The 22115-nt window shown below is 47.6% G+C and overlaps 1 protein-coding gene across 4 annotated transcripts in view; it reads right to left on the reverse strand.

Annotated features, from left to right (window-relative positions):
* Window positions 1–22115, reverse strand: part of TTC28 (tetratricopeptide repeat domain 28) — a 187410-nt gene that overhangs the window by 18542 nt on the left and 146753 nt on the right. For all 4 annotated transcript variants that reach the window (XM_054843936.1, XM_054843935.1, XM_054843937.1 and 1 more), the window contains 7 exons: window positions 21279–21802; window positions 19785–19894; window positions 19343–19472; window positions 18695–18913; window positions 16495–16660; window positions 9003–9143; window positions 781–925 (listed from right to left, as the gene is read on the reverse strand). In XM_054843936.1, coding sequence (XP_054699911.1) covers window positions 781–925; window positions 9003–9143; window positions 16495–16660; window positions 18695–18913; window positions 19343–19472; window positions 19785–19894; window positions 21279–21802 — 1435 coding nt within the window. The remainder of the gene's footprint in view (window positions 1–780; window positions 926–9002; window positions 9144–16494; window positions 16661–18694; window positions 18914–19342; window positions 19473–19784; window positions 19895–21278; window positions 21803–22115) is intronic.

A 22115-nucleotide genomic window follows, 5' to 3' on the forward strand; every position in this document is an offset into this window, starting at 1 on the left:
CATGAGACTGGAACCAGGGGCAATGCTGCTCCTCCTGGCCTCCCGCATGGGCTGGCCAGGGCTGCTGCAGGACACCGTGCCACGCAGCTTCCCTTTGCTTCTGCGTTCACCCTGTGATCCACTGGCACGGGATGATGCCAGGGCCTGTGTCCTCCGCCCCTGCGCTGGCAGGTGCCCCAGTGCAGCACCGCCATGCGCGGAGCAGGACCCTGAATGGGCCAAGTGCTGGGACACTGTCTGTGAACCCAGCGGGCCACCGAATGCCTGACCAGCCCCAGCAGCAACTCCCACCCGCTGCTGCCGGCACATGCCAGGAGCATGTCCACCTCCTTGCAAAAGCACCAGCCCCTGGGATGGAGAGAGAGCAAGGCCCGGCTTGTCTGGCTGCCAGCATGGCACCACATGGCAGCAAGAGGCACAGGGTGGGCCAGTGGTGCTGCCGGGCTTCCAGTACTGCTTTTTTCTATCTCCCTGACCCATTTGTCCCTAGATAGAACTGCTGAGTTTGCCAATTAGTACTAGTCAATTAAGGATACGCTTCCTGCTCAGGTTCATCAGAAGTGTTATACTTTGACAGCTGACTGGAAGTGGCATCAACAGCAACATCCCTTGTTTCCACCTCCCAACACACCTGGTCTCACCATCTGGGAAGACCAAGTGAAAACCACCACGCTTCAGATACAATCCCCAAGCTGCCTATTCTTGCTTTCCCACATTGTCAGAGGATTTTGGTAAGCGAATCTCTTTATTTTTTTTTTTTTGTCCGCGCCAAAGGCTTACTCCTTCCATAGGTCCTATCAATAAGTCGTAGAGTGCACGGAGGGGGGGCTTGGTGAAGGAAGTCTGTCTCCTTGGAAGAGATGATGTTCCATCCTTAACAGGAGACATAGTACTGCTGAACAGACTGGTCATGCTCTGACAGCTCCTGTGGGCAAAAGGCAAGTGAGAGGTTAGTTGCAGAAATCTGAGGTCCACTACAGGCTGCCTTGTCTTCCTAACACTGACGATGAGCCAGTCCCTGCCCATCCAGAGGATTGTGTTCCGTATGATGCTGCATGGCAGGGCTCCCATTCAGCTTCACGCCACAATAAACAATGACATTAATGGCAGGGTGAACCAGCTGCAGACAGCATATTACTTTGCCATGGAGTGTTTCTCAAGTGCCTGAAGTGCTGTTCATTGCATACCTATGTATAGTGGTTGTGTGCAGGCAAACATGAGACCCATCAACAACTGACTGCAACCACAGGAGGATTTGCACTTGGGTTTTGCACCAACTAATCTAGCACAGTACCGAAAGGAAATATGACAACAGGCAAACAAGGCAGCATGAAGATGACGCCTGCACGTGTTATCACTCCTCTGAATGGCTCCATGAAGTCAGATGCAAGAACTGACCTGGAGCCCATTTCTGACATTTCCACAGACAGAGCTCTGCACATGCTCTCCTGGCATCATCCCCAGCCACCATACACCATCGTGCTGAGAAGAGTGAGACAGCATGGCTACAAAAAGTTATTGCCCTGTTGAGGAAATGATGTTGCCCCACTCTGGTCTTACAGCAGCTGTGTTCCCCAGAAAGGTTATCCTTGGCTTGGTGCCAAAAGCAACCATTTTATGTGAAAAGGATAACTTTCCAGAAAGTTTTAACAGGTGGGCCTTAAAGAAAAGGCAGGGAGGCAAATAAGACGTTGAACAGTAATGGTAGTGCAAGGTCTGAAGCGTAACCAGAGTCACCACTGGGGCTGTCCAGTAACAAACACAACAATCTCAAGCATAAAAGGCCACCCATGAGGCAACACATGCCCTGTTGTCCTCAGGGTGCCAAATCCATTTGATGGAGGGGTTCCATGAAATCCCAGTCTAGATCATACTCTGATGCTGCTGTGCAGAGAAAGCTTCCCTCCATTCTTGGTCTCTGTGAAGCACAGCAATGTTTTGCCTCTCAGACACCTTCCAATGCTATGTGCCTTTGCCAATTTACACAACAGGAAAGCAGCTATAGTTTCCTGATTCATGACCAAACTCACACACTTTGTCAGGATACTAGTCTGCAATGTCCTTTTTTCAAGAAGGTTTGCTCAGAAGAAATGCCTTGTCTCTGTTCCTTATTTTACCTCTTGCCTGTACCAATTCTTGGCTATCAACACAGAAAATAAATAAAAACAGGAAATATTTGTGCATCCAGGAAATCAAAAGAAAACTCAGCACCCAACAGATATGTTAATCAATGAGTTATAGTAACAGTTGATTGCATAATTGCTATAGGCATATATATTTGTGAGTATGCACATATATATGCCTACAGCAGATACACATACACACACACATATATATACAGGTACAGTGTCTCTTCCCGCTACCAGATTAAGCCAGCATGTAGGAAAAGCCAAGGAGAGCAAAAACGTTGCACTCAAGTACACTCCTACCACTGACAAACTACAGGCCTGAGACATACCTCTGACCTTTTCTGACACATACCAACAGACAGATTCAGAAAACTTCCTTCTCCCCTCTCTTTCTCTCCTCAGTTGCTGCAACCAGTCTCCAGACCCAGCTCATATCATGTCTAAAAGCCATTCCCTAAAGAAAAAATGATGTTGCCTCCCATGCTCCCCACTAACAAGTAATTTAAGAATGCAAATGGAAGCCTGGTGTCCATCTACCCATGCTCTCCAATGCAGAGATTCTGGTAAAAGTACGAGCATGCTGCTGCTATTCGGAGCTGCTGAAAACTTGACTATGTGACTTGCACAATACCAGGGTCATTGCAAGATAAGCATGGACTCAGCACTGTCTGCTCCCCTCTGGACCCCTCTACCTAGCTTCACTGCAGCAGCTGGCTGAGTCCAGCACACTTTGCAGTGCTCAGTTGTTTCCATACTTTATGTAGCACAGATTTTAAACCAGATCAGGAAATAAACACCGTGCTTTCCCAATCTCACACATTTCTAGTGCCCTGAACCCTTTGGTCAAAGCACATCCCTCTGGTATACCTTGCCTGATATACCAGTCCTTGGGGCAGGGACACCCCACTGCTTACCTAGGAACCAGTGAGCAGGCAGAGCTTTAGTCCAAGCACAACAGCCCTGACCTGCCCAAGCAGCTGCTACTTGCCAGCAGGTGGCACTCGCCAGCCTCACCGCCTGCATTTAACACACTCAGTTACTCGCGGAATAGGGGCTTGATTACTCTAATCAGCAGAGCCTCCTTCATCTTGGTTTCACAGCCAAGTGGCTCTAGATTTATTCCTTCACCACTTGGATTGCTTTTTATTAGAACAAAACCAAGGGAGTATCATAAATTTTTCACATCTCTTGCCTGTTTATGTACACAAAGAAGAGTGAGAAAATCCATAGGGGGAGCACGGACAGAGATCTTTTGTAGCAGGCAGAGCAGACCTGGAGCCCTGGCCAGGCCAGTCCCTTTCCTCCCAAACCAGTGCAAACAAACGGCTCTCCAGGTGGCTTCTCAGGCATCTGAGCCCAGGTGATTTCAAGGTGGCAAGAGGGAGTCTTTTGAATCTTTTGGCCAAATGCCCCTTCTACAGAGTGCCACCAGTGCTGGCTTCTGGGATGCTGCACTGATCATTTCTACCTTGCTTTTGCAACGTAGAGGGGTCCCCTGATTTCTGGAACAGTAAAGTCTCTCATTTGGAAGCCTCTGCACGGACTCCACAGTGCTGCTTATTTATAACCTTTTGTATAAGGCAGCCTGACCTGCAGCAAACAGAGGAAACAGCACACACCGGGACTCAGGACTGCCTGCATACGTCAGCATTAACTCGGCTTCCGCCTTTTGTCTAGGTGATGCAAGAACAAAGCAACGATCCCAGGACAGCCTCAGAGAAAGGGGGAGAAAGCCAGCGTCATGCAAGCTGGACTGATTTGGCCTACAACTAGCCTCACGGGGCCTGGCTCTGCTTGCAGGGGATGAACGTGTGTTCACGGGCAGGAAGAAGGAGTTCATGCCACAATCAGCACAGAGCTGCGTTTGCCTTGGCACTCATTAGGACTCTGGACAAATACTTGACACTCATCAGGACTCTCATCAAATACTCCTCATGACCAAGCACAGCCACTCTGGAGGGCTGGGAGTCAGACTTACTGCTGCAGTGGTCTGACAGGCTCAGGACAACAGATATCCATCAGGCATGTCATTCTGCAAGCCTTCCTCAAAAAAGACCCTTCCTAGAGATGCAGCCCCAAATATATATTCAGGGCCTTGACACACTCACAATACCAAGCTGTGGGAAGCTCCAGAAAACATTCAGATACAAGCTCCCTGTGGGTGCTTTCAAGGATCTGCAATTATCTCCAGAACCCACCAGTGGTTGCACAAAGCCCACAGACCACCCAGCACTCTCTGCTTGTGTGGTCTGTACTTGGGCAGCTGCAGCGCTGCACCCTGTATGGTAGAGAACCAGAAAGATAGACTCCCCAGCCACTGCTTTCCTATCTGCCTTCCAAAGACCTCGCTTCATCCTGGGCCAGCCAGCATCCCTGCTAACCCTCTATCCCTCTGCTCCAGCGGGGGTCAGCTGCACCATTCCCCAGGACAAGCTGTCAGGCTCCTGAGGGTATTAATAGGCTTTAACGACCCTGATCAGCCTGAACGGGGCCTTCATCAACATGCCCTGCCCATGAGCCCAGGAGCTCCATTTAAACTGGGGTCTGAGCCTTTTGTCTCTGCTTCCGCTATGCTGCAGGTTTGCTTGTCTCCAGCTCCATCACAGCCCTGCTGTGTGGGCCCATGAACCCCACCAACCCAGAGCCTGACCTGCTGACCAAGATCCCCTCAGACCTGCCCCCTCCCAATGGACCCCACAGCCATCAGTGGGCTGTGTCTGACCTCAGTTATTGTCACCGGACCTGACCCTGACCAGTACACTTGCACACCTGGCTTGAACTCAGACCTACCCCCTCACCAGGCACTTGCCTGATGATCTGGACTCTTGGCTGACCCTGGCTGCCATCCCCAGGTCTGCCCTGCTCACTTCACTGGGTACTGTGGGCTGGGTCCTGCTGGTGTGGCCCCTGCCCCGCCAGCTCTGCTGCTGCACCTGGCTCCTGGCTCCCCATCCATTAAGGAGCAGCTGGTCCTTGCTGTGTGATGACATAAGCACAGCCAACAGGGCCAAAATCAACACAGAGGCAGGGTCCCACACCAAGAAGAGAGGGGAGACATGCTCAGACATCACATGATGGTCACCAGGATGAAACCCTGAGCAAAGAGAGGTGAAACAGTATGTTGGCGATAGCTGTGCTTTTACTGCTGCTGAGGCTCCATGCAAAGGCACCTTCTGTTAGATTCCACTGGCTGGATTCATAGAGACTTTACTCTTACTGGGGCACTGAGCTTGCTCTGGAAATCTCCAACTATGCTCGTAGGACTGGCCATGGACCCTGAGCGTGCTGACTCTGCTGGAAAAACACAAGCTGTTTGCAATAATAAGGGGAGCTGGGAGATAGCAATGGCCTTGGCAGAAGTGAATTTTCATCTCAAGTTATATTGCTCCTTACATCCCAATTTGCCTTTTACAAATTCTCTGTATGCTGCATTGCAAAATTGCGCTCAAGGAAGTATACTTTACCCTTTGAACAGCATCAGGGCTGATTCTCATATTTTCTGCAGGTACATGGAAGGAGAACAAACTGTATCCCCATGATGGTGGAGAGGCCAAAGAAAAGGTGGGGGAGCTATATTCAGGTACAGGCAGTGACCAAGTCCCTTGCTGGAGCAGAAAATGACTAGCAGGGAAGAAACCAGATTTTAATCTGGAAACCCAACAAAAGTCTAAAAGCCCTAAGGAGCAGAGAAAACAGATGCTGCATAATGACATGAGCAACTGGGACTATCTTGGGAGCTCTTTCAGTGGCATCCACAGCTTGGACAGCTATTGCCCAGTACTGAGATCATTGCAGCATCCCTTCAGAGCATCTTTCTCCCCAAAGTCCATTTTTTCTCAGAAGTACCCTAAGTTAACTGCCAAACCCCCACATTTTTGCTTTTCTATGCAGAATTGCCAAAAAAAAAATAATCACACTATTCTCTGTGTAAAAGCCAGGTTACCTGATGACAGCAGCCAGAGGGCACCCGCCACAAACCAAGGGCTTCCTTTCAGTCACCCTCTTGTTGCTAGACATGGAGACTGGATGGCTCCAAACAGTCCCAGCATCTCCAGGGCCTCATTTTCTAACATGGGACCTTAACAGCATGTGCAATTCCTGTGCGTGAGGGAACTTGTGCTGGCCCCAAGCCATGCAAACTCCCTTGAGCATCTCCAGCATTCAAGCACAAGATGTGAACATGCATTCAGGCCCCACATGAGGAATGCAGGGCCTGCCTTGGCAGTAGGGAAGACAAGCTCTTATTCTCAGCTCCAAGCAGGCCCTACTCCTCTCTGTCCCCTGCAGTGCAGAAGCCAAAGCAAACAGACACCGTACCTTCAATCACTGCTTGTGAGCCACAATTTTACCATCCTCTGAAGTACTGCAGCAGCAACAATCCACTCAGCATCGACCTACAGGTACATGAACTCACTCCAGCACCGTCTGGCAGAAAAGCCAGAGGAGGTGAGCTGCCGTCTGGAGCTGCAAGATGACAGCTTGTGCTCTTTCTAACCACTGAATTCTGTTGCTTAACCAAAGCCTAAGAGCTCACAGTTCCTTGTTAGAGCTCCAGGCTAGCGCACAGAAACGCTGCCTGCTCCCATTTTATTTCTTAATCTGCTCTCTTCCATGCAGATTTTCATCTGCTTCCTTCCTGAAGCTTCAGGGCTCTTGCAAGGACGTCTCCTTGTTGTCCCAAGCTTGATGTGCTGCATGCCATGAGCCATACCACTCTCTGCACAGCTTAATTATAAAGAACCACACAGTATCGCAAGAGGCCAGCTAATGCTTTCTACAGTGCCCTTCTAGACTCTGTAGCCTGCAGTTTGATCATCTCTGGGACTGGAGCAGACATTAAGTACAGGAGGTATTCAAAGGCATGGGCAGGACCACAGCATCTACCCTGAACTCAGGGCTCAGCAAGCCAGGTGCAAAACAGATGTGGCAGCATTAGTTTTGCCACTAGAGTCCTCTGGTACATCCCCATCTGCAGGCAAAAGGTGGGCAGGCAGGCCATACAGGAGCGTGTTCTCCTTCTCTTCATCTCAGTGCTCATAGCAAGAACATCAAAGATGTGGATGCTTCTACTGCTCTTCCTGATGCTCTTGGTGAGCGTGCTTTTACTTAAGTGCCCGAATTGCCGCATCCCTGAGCTTCTCCTAAAAGCTGCAAACTCATTACCTGACAAGGCACCTGAGGTAAGCTCCTGGCTCTGGGTTCAAGGTAATGGATTTGGCTCCTATGGAGCAGAAAGACATAGATGCTGCATGGTTGGCCTCTGCATTATTCCTGAGGATTAGCATTCCTTGGAGCAGAACTGGATCATATTTATCCCCTGCAATCAGAGGGGCATTCTCCTGTCCTTCTAAACCTGATGAACTAGCAAAACACCTCAGCAATCCTGGGGATCTGCCTGTTTGATCCCAAACTAGCAAGTATTCATAGTTCATCATCAACGCAGCAGCTTGCACAGATAGGCATGTGGATTCTGGAAAGAAAAACAGGCCAGTTGTTGGTGCCAACAGGCAGCTCCCAGTTTCATGGGGATGCTGTTACAGCTCACAAGCTCCAGAGATGGCTCACAACACTGCAGGCTGATTGCATTTTCTTTTCCAGCTGAGAAAGTCCTGGGGTATCCTATGCTCACAATCCATGCTGGAACACAGATCTAGGCAGAAATCCTGGGTTACATCATGCAGCCCCTCTCCACTGGGGGAGTGGTAACATTGGAAAAAATCTGTTGCCAATTTTAGTTTCAAATGCTTGCCCTAATCAGCACCGTAATGTGAAAGACTGAGACCTGAGCAAGGCGTAAGAGGCAGAAAACAAGTGGAGACTGTGCAGCTAGCACACAGTCCTGTAACTGGAAATGCAGCATATTCCCAGCTAGTTAGTACAATAGTTAAGATAACAGAAGCAATTATTTCTGTAAAAAGTGTGTAGCAGAGAGCTCCAAGCTTCACACCTCACAGACAGCAGGGACAAAACAGAGTTCCCCTGCAATTCTTCATTCAGTCAAAAACAGTGCTTGGGCAGGAGAAGAGCAAATTCGAAATAGCTGCCCCTCAGGACAGAGTTATCAGTTAACAATTGCTGACAAGTCTTTGCTGGCTATCACCTTAAGCTATCAAATTCACCAAGAAAGGCAATGAAGATGCCACCCTCTACATCTCCCAGACCAAGCTACTGAGTTAAGTGAAATAGATAGTCCTACCGAGGTCTCTAGCTGTGCCTGGGGTCCTCCCTCCCACAAGAGGCACAACGATGCTTTCAGTCCCTGTCCCGCTTCCTTTCTACGAAAAATTTCTACTTCTGAAGAAGGAAGCAACAGGACCCCATGTTCTTCCAGGACCTGTCAGGGCTTCTTTGTCCCTTGCATCCAACGCTTCAGTCTGTAGAGCAAAACCAACCCCCAACAGGCCGCCTATCTGTGGAAGGCCACCGGGCACCTGAAGCTCCCAGGCTGGATGCACATGCAACCCTAGGCGCTAATGGATTCCTAATCTCATCAGGAATGAGATGCAGAGCTCTCCTGAAGGAGGGAGAAATTCTCAATGCACCACATGAACACAAAATAAAAGGACAGAAAGGAAAGGCCTACGGGCCCCTCTGCTCAGAGGGGGAGAGTGCTGCACAGTACTAACGTACGGACCTTATTCCTAAGAGAAATGCTTAATGTTCCCCATACATCCATGCTGTGAAAAATGGATGGCTGCTGCAACCATAAAGGACAGTATCAGTTAGCTGCTCTGTGCCCCCACCACTCAGGGCAATAGAGAGACCATGAACAATGGCATCAGCTGCACCCTAAACTTGCAATTCAGAGAGAAGCCCTCATCAAGACGTCTCATTCTGCCTACTGATCCCCACAGTGCAGTGCTGTATTCTCACCTGTTCAAGAGATTGTTCCTACTGACCATCCTCAGGAAGCCAGTCGGATCAGTCATTGAGTTCAGCTTGTTATTCATCTCCTCAAACTGTTGGTCCATGATATCCCCAGCTTCACTCTCAGTCTCGCTACTGGCACAGGCTCTGCAGGGGGAACAGCGAGGTGAAGGAGTCATTGATGCAAGACAGAGCAATAGCCTTGTGACAGATGTTCAGCCAGTTTGAGAGACAATGTTTTTCAGACACAACCTCAACCAATGCTAAAGTCAAATTTTCCCTGGATTGCACCACCTCCTCCTGTTAGGCATACAACAGAGTTACAACCCCATCCCCTCCTCTTCTCCTAGGCATTCTTCAAGGTTTAAAGAGTGGCACCCACTGATGGAAACATAGGACCCAAATTCCCATGTGCTGCAGGTATGGACTTTTGAAGCTGTAGCACAACACCGAAAAGCTGAGCTCTGCAGGGAAACACCAGCTCAGCCCTTGATTTGCCTAAGAACATGTTGGTGCATCCTTTTCAGATTTCCACAATAGTAACTCCAAGCTCTGTATGCTTCCTTCACTGGCAAAGCACAACATAAAAAAGGTAGCTGTGTTGCTGTTCCTGTTATACAAACAGGGGAAGCACAGAGAAAAAAAACCCAACTATATCAATGCCACTAGGAGAGCAGCAATACAGTCCAAATAGAGAGTCCAAATTTTATAATTTTTCCGTCTCCTGACATTAATATCTAAATTATCATCTCAGTGTAATTTTCTGTTAAATTGCTGTTAGCATTTTCTCTTCTTTCTAAATGCAGAAGGCAAGCACAACTATTGTGTGTGCATTTTTAACAATCCCTCCCTTTAATTGAATAAATAATTTGCATATTATATAGCATATCACAAACCCTGGAATTTGTACACTTAAGCTAAATCTGGTATGCCACCTGCTGAATTCGCCTTGCATCTCATTTTTGATTCCTTTTGCATTCCGACGACTTGGAGCTTTTCCTCAAGGGCACATTTTCCAATAAAGAGCACATGAATCAAATTAACACACAACATGTACTTGTCCAGGCAACCAGAGCTGCTCCTATGCTGCTCTATGGACCACAGGATCTCTTGTAAGCATACTTCCAGGTCAATATAATTTAATAACCTGAAAGAGTAAGTCCTGACAAAAGCCAATCACTTCATGAACACTGAAATGGGGCTAGCTGAACAACAATCAAGGGGAAAAAAAAAAAAAGAAAAAAAAAGGGAAGAAAAGGAAAAAGAAAAGGTTGTCCACAGCTGCCTCTTGCACATTTTCCCTCCAGCTGCAGGCATGTTCAGTTTTGAGTCCTGGCACGGTTTTGAGTAACACTCACAATGAGTATTTGCAGCTCCTTTAAGAGGCAAAAATCTTGAGTTCATGAACCCAGGAGAACAGGCCACATGCTCTCCCTAGAGAGAAAGGAGTCTGTCCCAACACAAGCTCGAGTAGACTTTAAAGTCCCTCACACTTTTTTTTTTTGCAAGTATGTGTTATTTGTCAGCTTCATGACACCAGCTGAAAGGAACCATGTCCAGCACAAAGTGAAGGCTGCAGTGTGGAACTGAACACCACCACAGCAAAATCCTGGTGACACATCCCATGACAGCATTCCTTCCTCTCCAGGAGCAGAAAATGGGAAGATGTGCCACTCGGAGATGCAACAGTACCTATAAACATGCTTACAGAGTTACGGAAGGAAATGGCACTTAAATTCGAAAACAAAAGCTACAGTGCACTTAAGCAAGCTATGAACTGAGAAGTCAAGCAAAAGGTTTCACATGTGTGCTATACATATTTAAACCCCTCTGTTCTTTGCTGGTAGGCAGAGAACAGGTTCCAGGGACTGCAGATGACAGCTTCTCCTGGGCGTCTGGTGTGCTGGAGCATGGTGGCAATCAGCAATGCTGTAGGGAAGCACTTGGTCCATGTGGGGAAAGTTTCAAAGCAGAACATGACGTTCACTCACATGGAACAGACAAGATTTGTTTGTTTAATTCCCTGCATGTAATTTTGAAGTGGGGAAACAGCTTCTGCCTGCGATCATACCACACCAGCCCAATGATCTCAGAGACAAGCATTAAACCCAGAATCCTTAACCAAAAACATTCCACTACCATCACCACGAAGAGAGAAAGAAGCTGACATCATAGTAAATTAAAAACTCACCCCAGAATCTAAAGACTGAAGGACTCCCTTTGCCAGAAAGAGTATCTGTGGTGACAAATGGTTAATGGAACCGAAAACAGTATCTGAAAATCTGTTACGCGAGGCATAACTGCAGACTTTGGTTGTGTATATGTGTATCTAGAGGGTAAGATTCAACCATCGACATGTGGAGATAGATGTAACCTTCTGAATCACACAACCCTGATGCTTTAGGAGAAGGGTAGATGGAACCAATTCAGTCTGGTCCCCCCCACCCCCCGTCCCTCCTGTCAGTATTCACACTTTGGAGGGAGTGACTATTCTCCCAGAAAGAAAAGAGAGCTCATGGTCCACATGCACGTACAAGACAGAACTAGATGAAGCATCAACAACCAGAACACATCTGCAAAACACAGGAAAGATGAAGGCTGGAGGGAGTAACTTTTAACATTTCCTTTAATGGGAGTCACACAACTCATTTTCAAGCAAGACTTGAAACATGTAATTTGGAAGATATGACTGAAGCTAACAGAAGTAGAAGTCTCAGAACGGATTTTATGTAAGAACCCAAAACCCCTAGGCACCACCACCACTACCACTTCTTAAAAGTACCATTTATACGTTAGCAATAATTTCATGATTATCATCATTTGGATAGCAGTGCTTATGTGCTTGTAGCTTCTCAGGGCTTTAACATGAAGGAAGCTACTCCCCTGTGCATGTCTGTTCCCTTATGTTTCAAGTACTCAGCTGGCTGAGAGACCCTTTGCTCTTTCTCAGAGTACTTAATAAAAAACCTGGACTAAGAAGCAGTTTGCTACTGCTCACAGTGAGATGAATAATCCAATCAGCCGTAAAAAATATTTGTTGCCCTTCAGAAAGCCACCTTTACAATCATAAAAGTTTGTGTACCTTTTAGAAAGTACAAATCCAAAACACATCCAAATGAGACACAACCGTAAATCCAATACATACAGATGTGGGGACCACTGGAGACGAGTTGGCTGTCACTACTTCTGGTTTCCAACTGCCTCAACATTATGAGTTACGCACACACCCATCTCAGCAGCACGCACTGTTTACAGACAGTCCTGCCAATGCCCTTGTGAGACTGGTGGGTAATTTCACAAAATGGCAAGCTCAGATTGAGTTCAGGACAAAGAGTGTAAGTCCAACCTGATTGCTGACCATAGGCTCACTGTGCCAGATCCACCATTTTGGCTACCAATAGCAGGAACTCATCTGTTCATGCTCAAAATCTGTTACAGATACTGCCAGTATTTCAGTAACACTTGGGAGTTCTGCATTAGCCAGACTGCACCCCCGAATCCCTTGTTTCATGGATGACTAAAACTCGTCCTTCCCCAATGGCAATACTAAATGCTCAGTGACTCTCCAAAGGAACTTCAGACTCCAATGTCATGCTCAGATAAACAGGATCAAACACCATGTTCACCAGAAGTTTTCAGAATAGTAGTATAGATTTTTTCCTAATCATCTTGTATCATGACTTACGGATAATCAGCGTTGCGATTACAAAAATGTTTATAGATAGCAGTAGAAGAATGAGAAAGGCAAAGAAAATCATTGTGCAGCTACCCCAAAACCCTCAGGAGAGAAATTAAACCTCAGACCCCATGCCTTTATCTACCTCCTAGCTGCAAAACCACATGTATCACCCTGACATCACTTCCCTCCTTGGAGACTCGGGCAGTGAAGCAGGCAAGTTCTAGATACACGTTGTCCATCTCAATTCAGCCACCTCTTTTTGCCTCTTATTAACTTTCCTCTTTTGTCTGGGAGACTAATGCATGACTCATTTTAGGTTTTTCTGGTTTGGAGAGAGGTTTACTTTCCTCCTTCTTTGAAACCTGGCCAGTCAAATACAGCCACAAATCTGCTTTTATTCTGCTGCCCGCACTTCTTAAGAAAATGCCATGGGTTATGGCCTGCGAGGTTTTAGTGCTCTGAAGCAGTGTCTGAAAGATTTTGATCTGTCTGCAGTTTGTCACTGCCTGAAGACTCTGGGACTGTAAAACTTGTCAAGCTCTTACAAGATTAAGTTAATTTTAATGATAACAGGGGTGTCTAAAACAATTTTGCAGATAATATTGCAGAAACCCACAAGTAATTTATGTAACAGGTGACTGACTGGCAGTTTTCGGGGCAGATTTCCACTAAAAGATGGGAAAAAAATAAATTTTGTGTTCTCTAGGAGACTGACACCACAGCCATCCTGTTAAAACCAAAACCAAATAAATCCAACTGCCCCAAAACACAGCAAAAATCCTGAGATCTCCCCTCAAGATGCCAGAGTTCTGGACAAGCTCTTTTCTGGTAGCACAGGTGACAAACTTCTCTATTGAAGTTGGATATAATGCCAGTAATAGTGCTCAGGGCTGACAGCATTATGTAAATATAGACAATTATTGGGAAATTAATTCCATTCATAAATTGCATATAAATGTTTAACCAGCTGCCAAGAATCTTCCAAGCAGCGGACTGATATACAGATTCTTGGTATTTTTTGGTCTTTTTTTTTAATTTTAATGAGGTTTCTTGGCTAACAACTCTGAGCTGAAATCATGCTAGGCTCAGCCAGTGTCATGCTGCAGATTTTTTCTTGAAAGTTTTAAAAGCGTCACAATTCATATTTCGCAGATGTTCCTGGACAAGCAGGAATAATGGCTGCTTTGCAGCATTTTGTACGCATGAACGGGAACATGTTACTTCTGTTCAAACTTTCTGTTGTTTAAGCCCTCTCCGGGAAACACCAGCTGTGTTCCCAAGTGCAGCCAGCAGCCACCCAGCGCTCACCTCACAACACAACTCGGACTCTTCCCTGGGAACCACAGAAAATGTGTACTTGCACACACAGCCGTCTGCCGTTCTGTGCTGTGGCAGCACCAGTCCCACCCCACACCCAAACCAGAGAGGTCCCAAAGCCTTCAAAGTCCTGCCAGAGCTGCGGGTTATCCCAGAGGGAAACGCTTCCAGCCCAAGAGCAGAGTGGACAGCCGCATGCCAGAAGGCTGAAGCAGTCCTCCCGACAGAGGGTAAGGCAGAGAGACAATGCCAGCTCATGCTGTGACTGTCCCAGCCCACGTCTCTCGCAGTGGCCTAAGGCAGGAGAGCTGCTGTCTCTCTCAGAGAAGCTGGACAACAGCGGCAAGGCTTGGCCAGACCTCAGACGTCACACACGAAGTGTGCAGCGCTCATTCCTGACTTGCAACCCAGTGCTCGTACTAAGCAGCTTGGCAGTGGGTCTTTGAAGGAAAAAAAAAAAAAAAAATCTTTGGCAGCGCTTTCTTTTCAGTTCCCTAAAGACAGGTAAAAACAGGAGAATGTCTCACCACAACCTGAGCCCATCCTGTCTTGCAAACCTTTCAGGACACATTCAGCATCCCAGCGTAGACAGACATTCTTTAATTTACTTTGAAATCAGTGAAAATAACAAAGGCAGTCTACCAGGCCTGAGTCCAGAACCTCTGATGACTTCCAGCTCCCTTCCAGCATCCAATGCTCCCATGAAAGAAAAAGCACAGAGGGACTCACCTTCTGTGCTAGGCACACAGGTCTGCAGCCCTCTCAGAGCTTCAAACCCAGTGAGCTAACTGCAACTGATTTTCTTACTGGTACTGGGGACATAACGCAACCAAGTGTCATGCTCCCCCTACCCCAAGGGGAGAATTAATTTGCGAGAGACTGGAGCAAGCCCTGGGGAAAGCAACTAGGACATTCTGCATAGTTGAAACACCTAATGGGAAACTTCAGGCCTGGGGTTATTTCTTATTTCAATCCGACGGAAAATTCCCATCCTGTCAGATTAAGGTGTGAGCATCAAGGGGAAGAAGCTGAGGACACTGCTGGTGAGCAGACTACAAAGCACAGCTTGGTCTTACTGCTGTCTTCTGCACAACAATGCTCTAACTCATGCCACTGCAGTGTCACCTATGCAGCTGCACTTGCTGCCTACAGTAGCTATTACAACAGCAATTTCCTATTCAATTACATGAACAAGGATTAATTAGCTTCTGTGGGCAGCTTCCCAGTTGCCCACAGAACCCTGACCACAAATCGATTTGAGGATCAATGGCATCATTTCCTCTTTCTGGGCCAACATCATTACCTGGAACACCAGGTTCAGGTGTGCACTGCCCCTGCAGACTACGGGTCGCGCACAGAGAGCGATCTGCAGGGTGGGAGCCTCTAACACCGGCTGCTAACGGCTCGCGGGGGCTACTGCTTTCACCGTCACAACTGGGTGAGGAAAGGACATTTGTCCACAGCCTTGGGGACTCAAGAGTGTTTCACTCACAAATCTCGGTGCTGCAGAAAAACACAAAATGGTTTAAAGAAAGACTAAAACACGGTATAACCTAAAAGAGCCAGTGCCTCCATTCACACCAGTTTTGGGGGCTGGGTAACACATCAGCCAACCCATACATTTAAGTCCCCTTTGCACCAGTAGTGAAGTAGCCCTGCAAACCGCCATTGCGTTCCTAACCCACCCCAAGTAATTTGTGACTACGTAGCAAGGTTCGCTTATAACAGCAAGCTAAACCCTTGCGACATCCTTTACCCTGTACGCTTCATTCACAAAAAACATACGAGGACAGGGACATCTCCGTCTCTGCTCTTCAGACAGAAGCATCCAGAGAAAAACTACTTGTAAATATCAGCATAGAAACTATATTCATACTCATCCAATTGATAAATCAAGCCAAATACCACGAGAAATCATGAGATTGAGTATAAGCAAAAAAGCCTGACTTGTCATAAAACCATAGGATTAAAAAAATGAGGAAACATAGTTGCGGGACCTGAGTAATGGACTGGGGTAAGGTTCCTCCCTCTTTGCTGAAATTCATCAGATAGATTAATTCACTGTAAATTATTTACTCAGCTATAGCCACAAGGGAACATATTTGGAGGGGGGATGGAATTCCTACGGTATTTGCAGTTTTTCATAAGTAAATCTTTGAAAGGGAATTAATTACACTGGAAACTGTAAGTAGGATGGAATCCGCCCATGGCATCAGACATGGCATCTGCCTCCTCATCCAATCTATAGATTCATTACCCAGCCTATGGGTTCAAACCTTATTTGCATGTGCACATAGAGTTACCTGGCAGAAAAATAGCCATGGATACAAAAATAAAGGAATTTTCTTGTTGCTGCAATGAAAATTCACCCCCACTCTGACTCTCAGTTCTCAGACTTCTCGGCCCATTAGCTCATCCCAGACTGTTATGAATCACTTTCAGGTGGGAGAGCGGGAACCAGGATGTCACACACGCACCCCCCCTTCTCCCCTGCCACCTTACCGGGTATAGAAGGAATCCACACCCAGAGCCTCCCGCACACTTGAAATGTACTGTTCCAGCGCAGAGTTTGTTATTGTTTGCAGGGTCACGCTGTTGGCTTCATGGAAGTCTCCGGCATTTTCTGTCAGGCTGTCACCCAGATAATACTCATGAAATTTCAGAATTCCTGCAAGGCACCAGAATCACGAGGTTATTTCTGCAGGGCAGGAACAGTGCTGCCAGCAACTGTCTAGGAAGGTGGCACAATCCCTAGCATTTGGTATTTCCAGTACAACTGGGGCAAAGCATTCCTTTCCATGTCTCCACAGGGCTTTTCCAGCATTCTGTATTACAGCCTTGCTTTTAAAATCTGGTTTTGTGCTTTGCAGATGATGGCTCAAAGGTACGAAGGCAGAGCAGTGCTTTTGAGATGCTCGAAATGCATTTGCTATTGCAGCACTCATAAATTATAAAACAGATCTTTCATACAAGCAACTACCAGAGTAATTAGCATTTCAATAGATGCACACGAAAAACACCTATTAATAGCCTCTGATCACATAAATTGACCACACAAGGCTCAAATACTGAACAAAAGCGTTACTACTACAGCAGAACTTCCTCATGTCACATGAAGATTTTTCATTTCAATCATATGCATGAAAATATATTATATACAAAGAAAGAAAAAGACGGATTAATGCATAGTAAAATATTAAAAGATAGCATTTCATAATGGGTAAACCAGACAAAGGACACTCACTGTTTTGTTAAGAATTCAACTACTACTGCAGATAAAACCTTCCTCCACTTAGACTGGCATATCCTTCCTGGTGTAATTAATTCTACAGCCTGTGATCAAGAGTAAAAGGCTGCTCTGGATGCCCTGTTTGCCTTGACAGCATAAATTATTAAACCAGTTAACAAGACTGGAGGAATAAAGTAACTCTTTCTGCAGCAACAGCAGCAAATACAGAATCAGTGAAGAGCCTCTAAGGGTACCATCTCAGTGGGAGATGAGGATCCTGGGCTGCCACTGAAGCTACTCTCTCCATCAGCACTAACGAAGCAAGAGGTCACCTAGCTGGGCTGGAGTCACTACGGCAGAGCTCCCCAGCAAAGCTGCTCAAGTGGAACCCTTGAAGCATCACAGTCCCCCTCCTTCCCAACACCTGAGAGTGCCTTCAAGGAGGCAGTCACAAACCCATGTACTTGAAGAGTGCAACTGCTTTTCTACAAGACCCAGTTTGGGCAAGGAGAAGACTGGTCAGGAAGCCTAGTGCCAAACGCTACACTTCTGATCCGTATAATTTTAGTAAGCTGAGCTTGACATTAATACTATAGAATTACTGGCATCTTATTGTGCAAACTACAGGCCCGAAGAGCCAATTAGCAAATGGATGCATAGCAGGACAATGCCATCTTACACTTATACATGCAACGTTGCAAAACACCCCCAAAAAGCGTATCTTCCAATCACTGTCATCCCATCTGAAGTCAGGCATGTGTGAAACTTTGCCTCCCTTCCTGAAGCGCTTTTGGTGCAGTCTAAATAGTGCTTTTTATCTCTTTAGCTTTGTCATTGTGAAGGGCTGCAATTATTAAATTATATCCAGAAAGAACTCATGAAAATTTACAGTCATCACTTCATTAGATAATGAACAACAGCTGTCTGCAAAAAGCAATCCTCTTCAAATTAATCCTCCTTGCTCCTCTGTGATAAGTGTTTCCACATTCATATGAGGAGAATTCAGAGGATCAGGCAGTTCAATGGCATATCAGGAAGTGGGGACGCCCTTCTGTTTTCTGCAATCCACTTCAGTGAATAAACATCAAAAGCTTTTGGAAGGATAAAGCACAGAAATATAATTAAAGCAGGGATTCTTATGCACAGAAGATTCTTACAGAACCAACATACTAGGAATCTCATTACTGCTCTGCTCTGTAGGAAATATATACAGATTGGAGGTTGAAAAATGGAAATATTAAACATGTGAAACATTTCCATCTCCAGGTGAACATCAAAGTCCTGAATAAGCGCTTTTATGTCATTATCGCTGTGGCTACACCACAGTTTTCAGTCCACTCAGCCCTAAGGTAATTGATGGAAAGGATTCCCTCATACGTTCACTCTGGCCCTAGATTCAGTCTAGCTACAAATGGTACAATTCTCCCTTTGTAAGGCTTGTTCACAGGCTCTCATCTCCAAAAAGGACCTCACCTGCCCCAGGAGCCAGCAGCCAGCTGTACAGATAACCTGCAGCCAGTGAGTAGTAGAGAACAAGTCCCCTCTGGCCATTCACTGTCTCCAGGACCTGGTCAATGGTCACTGGAGAATAGGGATCAGAGTCCTGCTGCCCAGTCTGGCGTTCCACAAGCAAGTCAGCAAATGCCCTCGTTCGTCCCCTCTCTGCTACTGCCAGAGCTTCATCATGGTGACCTGAAAAGACAAAGCTATCTCTCAGACTGACACAAATGTGTTCTGGAGCACATGGTGCAGGAACAGGGATGGCTGCTCTCCCAACCCAAAATAAAACCTGGGGAAGCAGGGTCACAGCACTTATTCCTTGAAAGAGTCGTCTCTGTGTTGGAATACAGTCCCACAGATCATCTTGTCTGCAGGCAACAACACGATGTTTGGGAAAACGAGCCACAGAAAGGCCAATGAATGGAGGAAGCAAGAAAGAAAATCCTAAAGTGCCTGCAATCCAAAGCAGGACACCCTTACTTGTGTCCTAGCAAAGAAATGCTGTGCTGCATCAGACAGATGGGGAGTGAAGGATGTATCATGATCTGCCTCCCCACAACTTCATTTGAACTCTTAGCATGAGCTTGAAGTTCAGACTCAGCATATGATAGCATCTCTTACCAAGACTGACAAGTACCCGCTGCAGGGCCTGATAGGAGGATGTCTGCAGGTCGAAGAGTGACAGCTTGTAATCTGTGCTCAGCTGCACCTCATGTCGGATGGTTTCAAACAGTGCCGAGGCCCGGTACAGCTGGGAGGGAAAACAGCCACGGTGACTTCCTTACAGACACAGCACAAAGCACTGGCTGGGACAGCAGGAGGATCCAGGGCCAATATACCCTCAGGGAGGGGAGGTCTGCCTCAGACAGCCCTCAGGATGGCAGCATCCCCGGCAGAGGGGAGGTGACTTCGGATGGAGCAGGAAGGCACACGGGCCTGAGTCAGCTCAGTGCATTACACACCCTGCCCAGGAAGCGCCAGACATTTCCTCCCCTGAGGATGAGAATGACCCAAAGGGCTCAGAGGACACAAGCCCACCAGCACGGAGCAGACCACAGTATACCTGGTGCTGAGACTCCTCCAGGTTCCCACTCGCCCAGAGGGAGAGGCCGAGGCCATGGCGGATTTTGGCTTCATCTTCTCTGCGTCCCAGCTGCTCTGCCAGCCTCAGTCCTGAAAAGGAGTCAGAGTGAGAGAGGGCCAAAGTGGAGAAGGGGCCTTGGCAGCCCCGTGGAGCACTTCTGCCTCAGGAGCCGGGCAGGCCATCGGCTCAGGTAGACCCTGGGCCTCCTGGGCTCCTGCGGAGGCAGAGACAGCACAGAGCAGCCACGCAGTGGGACACTGAGCAGGGCAGCGCCAGTGCCGGGCAGTTGCTGCTGACACTCAAATCAGCACCAGCTCCACATGCTTTATGTGCCGAGCCAGAGCAGCGGGCAGGGTCCTGGCGTGAACAACCTGGAGCTCGTGTCACTTCCAGCAGCACCTTCTGTGTCATTCCCCTCTTCCACCATGCTCCAAACCTCTCACCTCCGTGGGCCCTGCTGACAACGGGGATGCCTCCTCTTCGGCACCTCAGGTTTCCCATGGACTGGGGAGCAGGGCCCTGGCCGTGACCACACAGCTCAGCAGCAGCTAGCATTTGCAGGCTTTTCAGGAATTCTACGTCACACCAGGAGAAGGAGCTGTGTTTAATTTTTCCCCCTCTGACTTAATTGAATTCCCTCAGCACGTTGGAATCCTGCCAAGGTCAGTTTCAGGAAAACCACACTAACTGATATAATTAATACTTCAGCTTCCAGCTTCATACACTCCAGCTATACTGCTCATCTCCTCCATGAGAGAGCCGTCACCTTGAACAGATGCCGCTTGCATGGTAGAATTCCTTGCAGCAGCACAACTCCCAAGCCAGCACTGGCCCCAGCGCTCAGCAGTGGCAGATGGCTTCCGGACACTGACAGCTGAACCTCCCTCACCTCCCTATCAAACACAACTTTTTTTTCATTCACAGCTTAGAGGACACTCACCTGGTCTCACTCCCACTGGAATGCAGAAGGAAGAGCCATAATGGGTATCAGCAAGGCACACATCAGTTTGAGACCTGATCTCAGGATCAGAGAGATCCATCATGACCTGATCCCAGAGCCAGTTCCTGCTATGCGATGCTATTTATAGAGAAGGTTTACACTTTCTAGGCTCAGGCACAAACAAGTTTTATAAAGAGACTCTGCCAAGTGCAGTCCAGATTCAAGCTCAGAGCTAGCTGAGGTGCCCCCAGGAAGGCACAGGCTGTGCTTTGCAATGCTTTGTCTGCAGGACACCAGGAAGATACCGACTGACATGGCATGCTGACCATAACAGCCTGCTTGGACAGCTACTTACACGGATGCTCAACAGCAGCTATGGATGTCTGCAAGAGCTTTTACATCAAAGGCCACTATCAAACACATCCTCTTAGTGCCACGCTCATAGTACCCCACTTTCTATGTCTTCAGGCCTCCCTCTTATACCCCCGCCACACCCACCATGACATGCTGTGTTGCATAATTCAGCCTCTTACCTTCCTGCAGGTACATCACAGCCTGAGAGTAGTTCTGCAAGGCATGATGAGTCCTCCCCAGACTGCTGTAAGACACAGTTTTGGCTACAAGATCGTTCATTTGTGCTGCAATGCTGAGGTGCTGCTCCTGATAAACTACCGCCCTCTCGTAGGTGCCCAAGGACTCGTAGGTCAGGCCTAGGTTCCCGTAGGCCCGGCCTTGGCAAGTGGGGTTGTTGGTCTCCTCCGCAATCTGCAGGTCTAGCTGGTGATACTGCAGGGCTGTGTCGTACTCTCCCATCTGCTGGTAGACCCCACCAAGGCCGCAGGCAGCATCGCTCTCCAGAGCTCGGTCCTTCATCTCTCGAGCAATGTTCAGCTGGCGCTCCAGGCAAGAAATGGCTTGCTCGTAGTTCCCCAGCTGGCTGTGCAGGCTCCCCAGCTCCCCGTAGGCCTGGGCTTTGTTAAATGCCTCCCCCAGCTCATGTGCCACCACAAGCCTCTTCTCAAAGCACACCAGAGCCTGCTGCAAACTTCCCATAGCCCTACAAGGGAAGAAAACAGCAGCATTTATTTTGCCAGTATTTTCTTGAAATAAGATGTTTTGCCATTTCCTCAGCTCAAACCTTTCAGGCAGAGACAAACGCTCCCCCCAGGAGACATCCCTGGCACCTTTGAATCAATGTCCTCCTTCTGCCACCCTATAAACTTCTCTTCTTCTCAGGGCAGAGCAACATCAGCTTCATTATTTGAGGCTGCAGCACAGTCCTCAGCACCCAGAGGACTCTCTTACTCGGTCCTATGCCACATCCCTGTGCATGTGTGCAATGGCCAGACAAACACACCCCATGAGTAACG

Source organism: Grus americana, chromosome 16 (assembly GCF_028858705.1).
Source record: "Grus americana isolate bGruAme1 chromosome 16, bGruAme1.mat, whole genome shotgun sequence".
NCBI lineage: Eukaryota > Metazoa > Chordata > Aves > Gruiformes > Gruidae > Grus > Grus americana.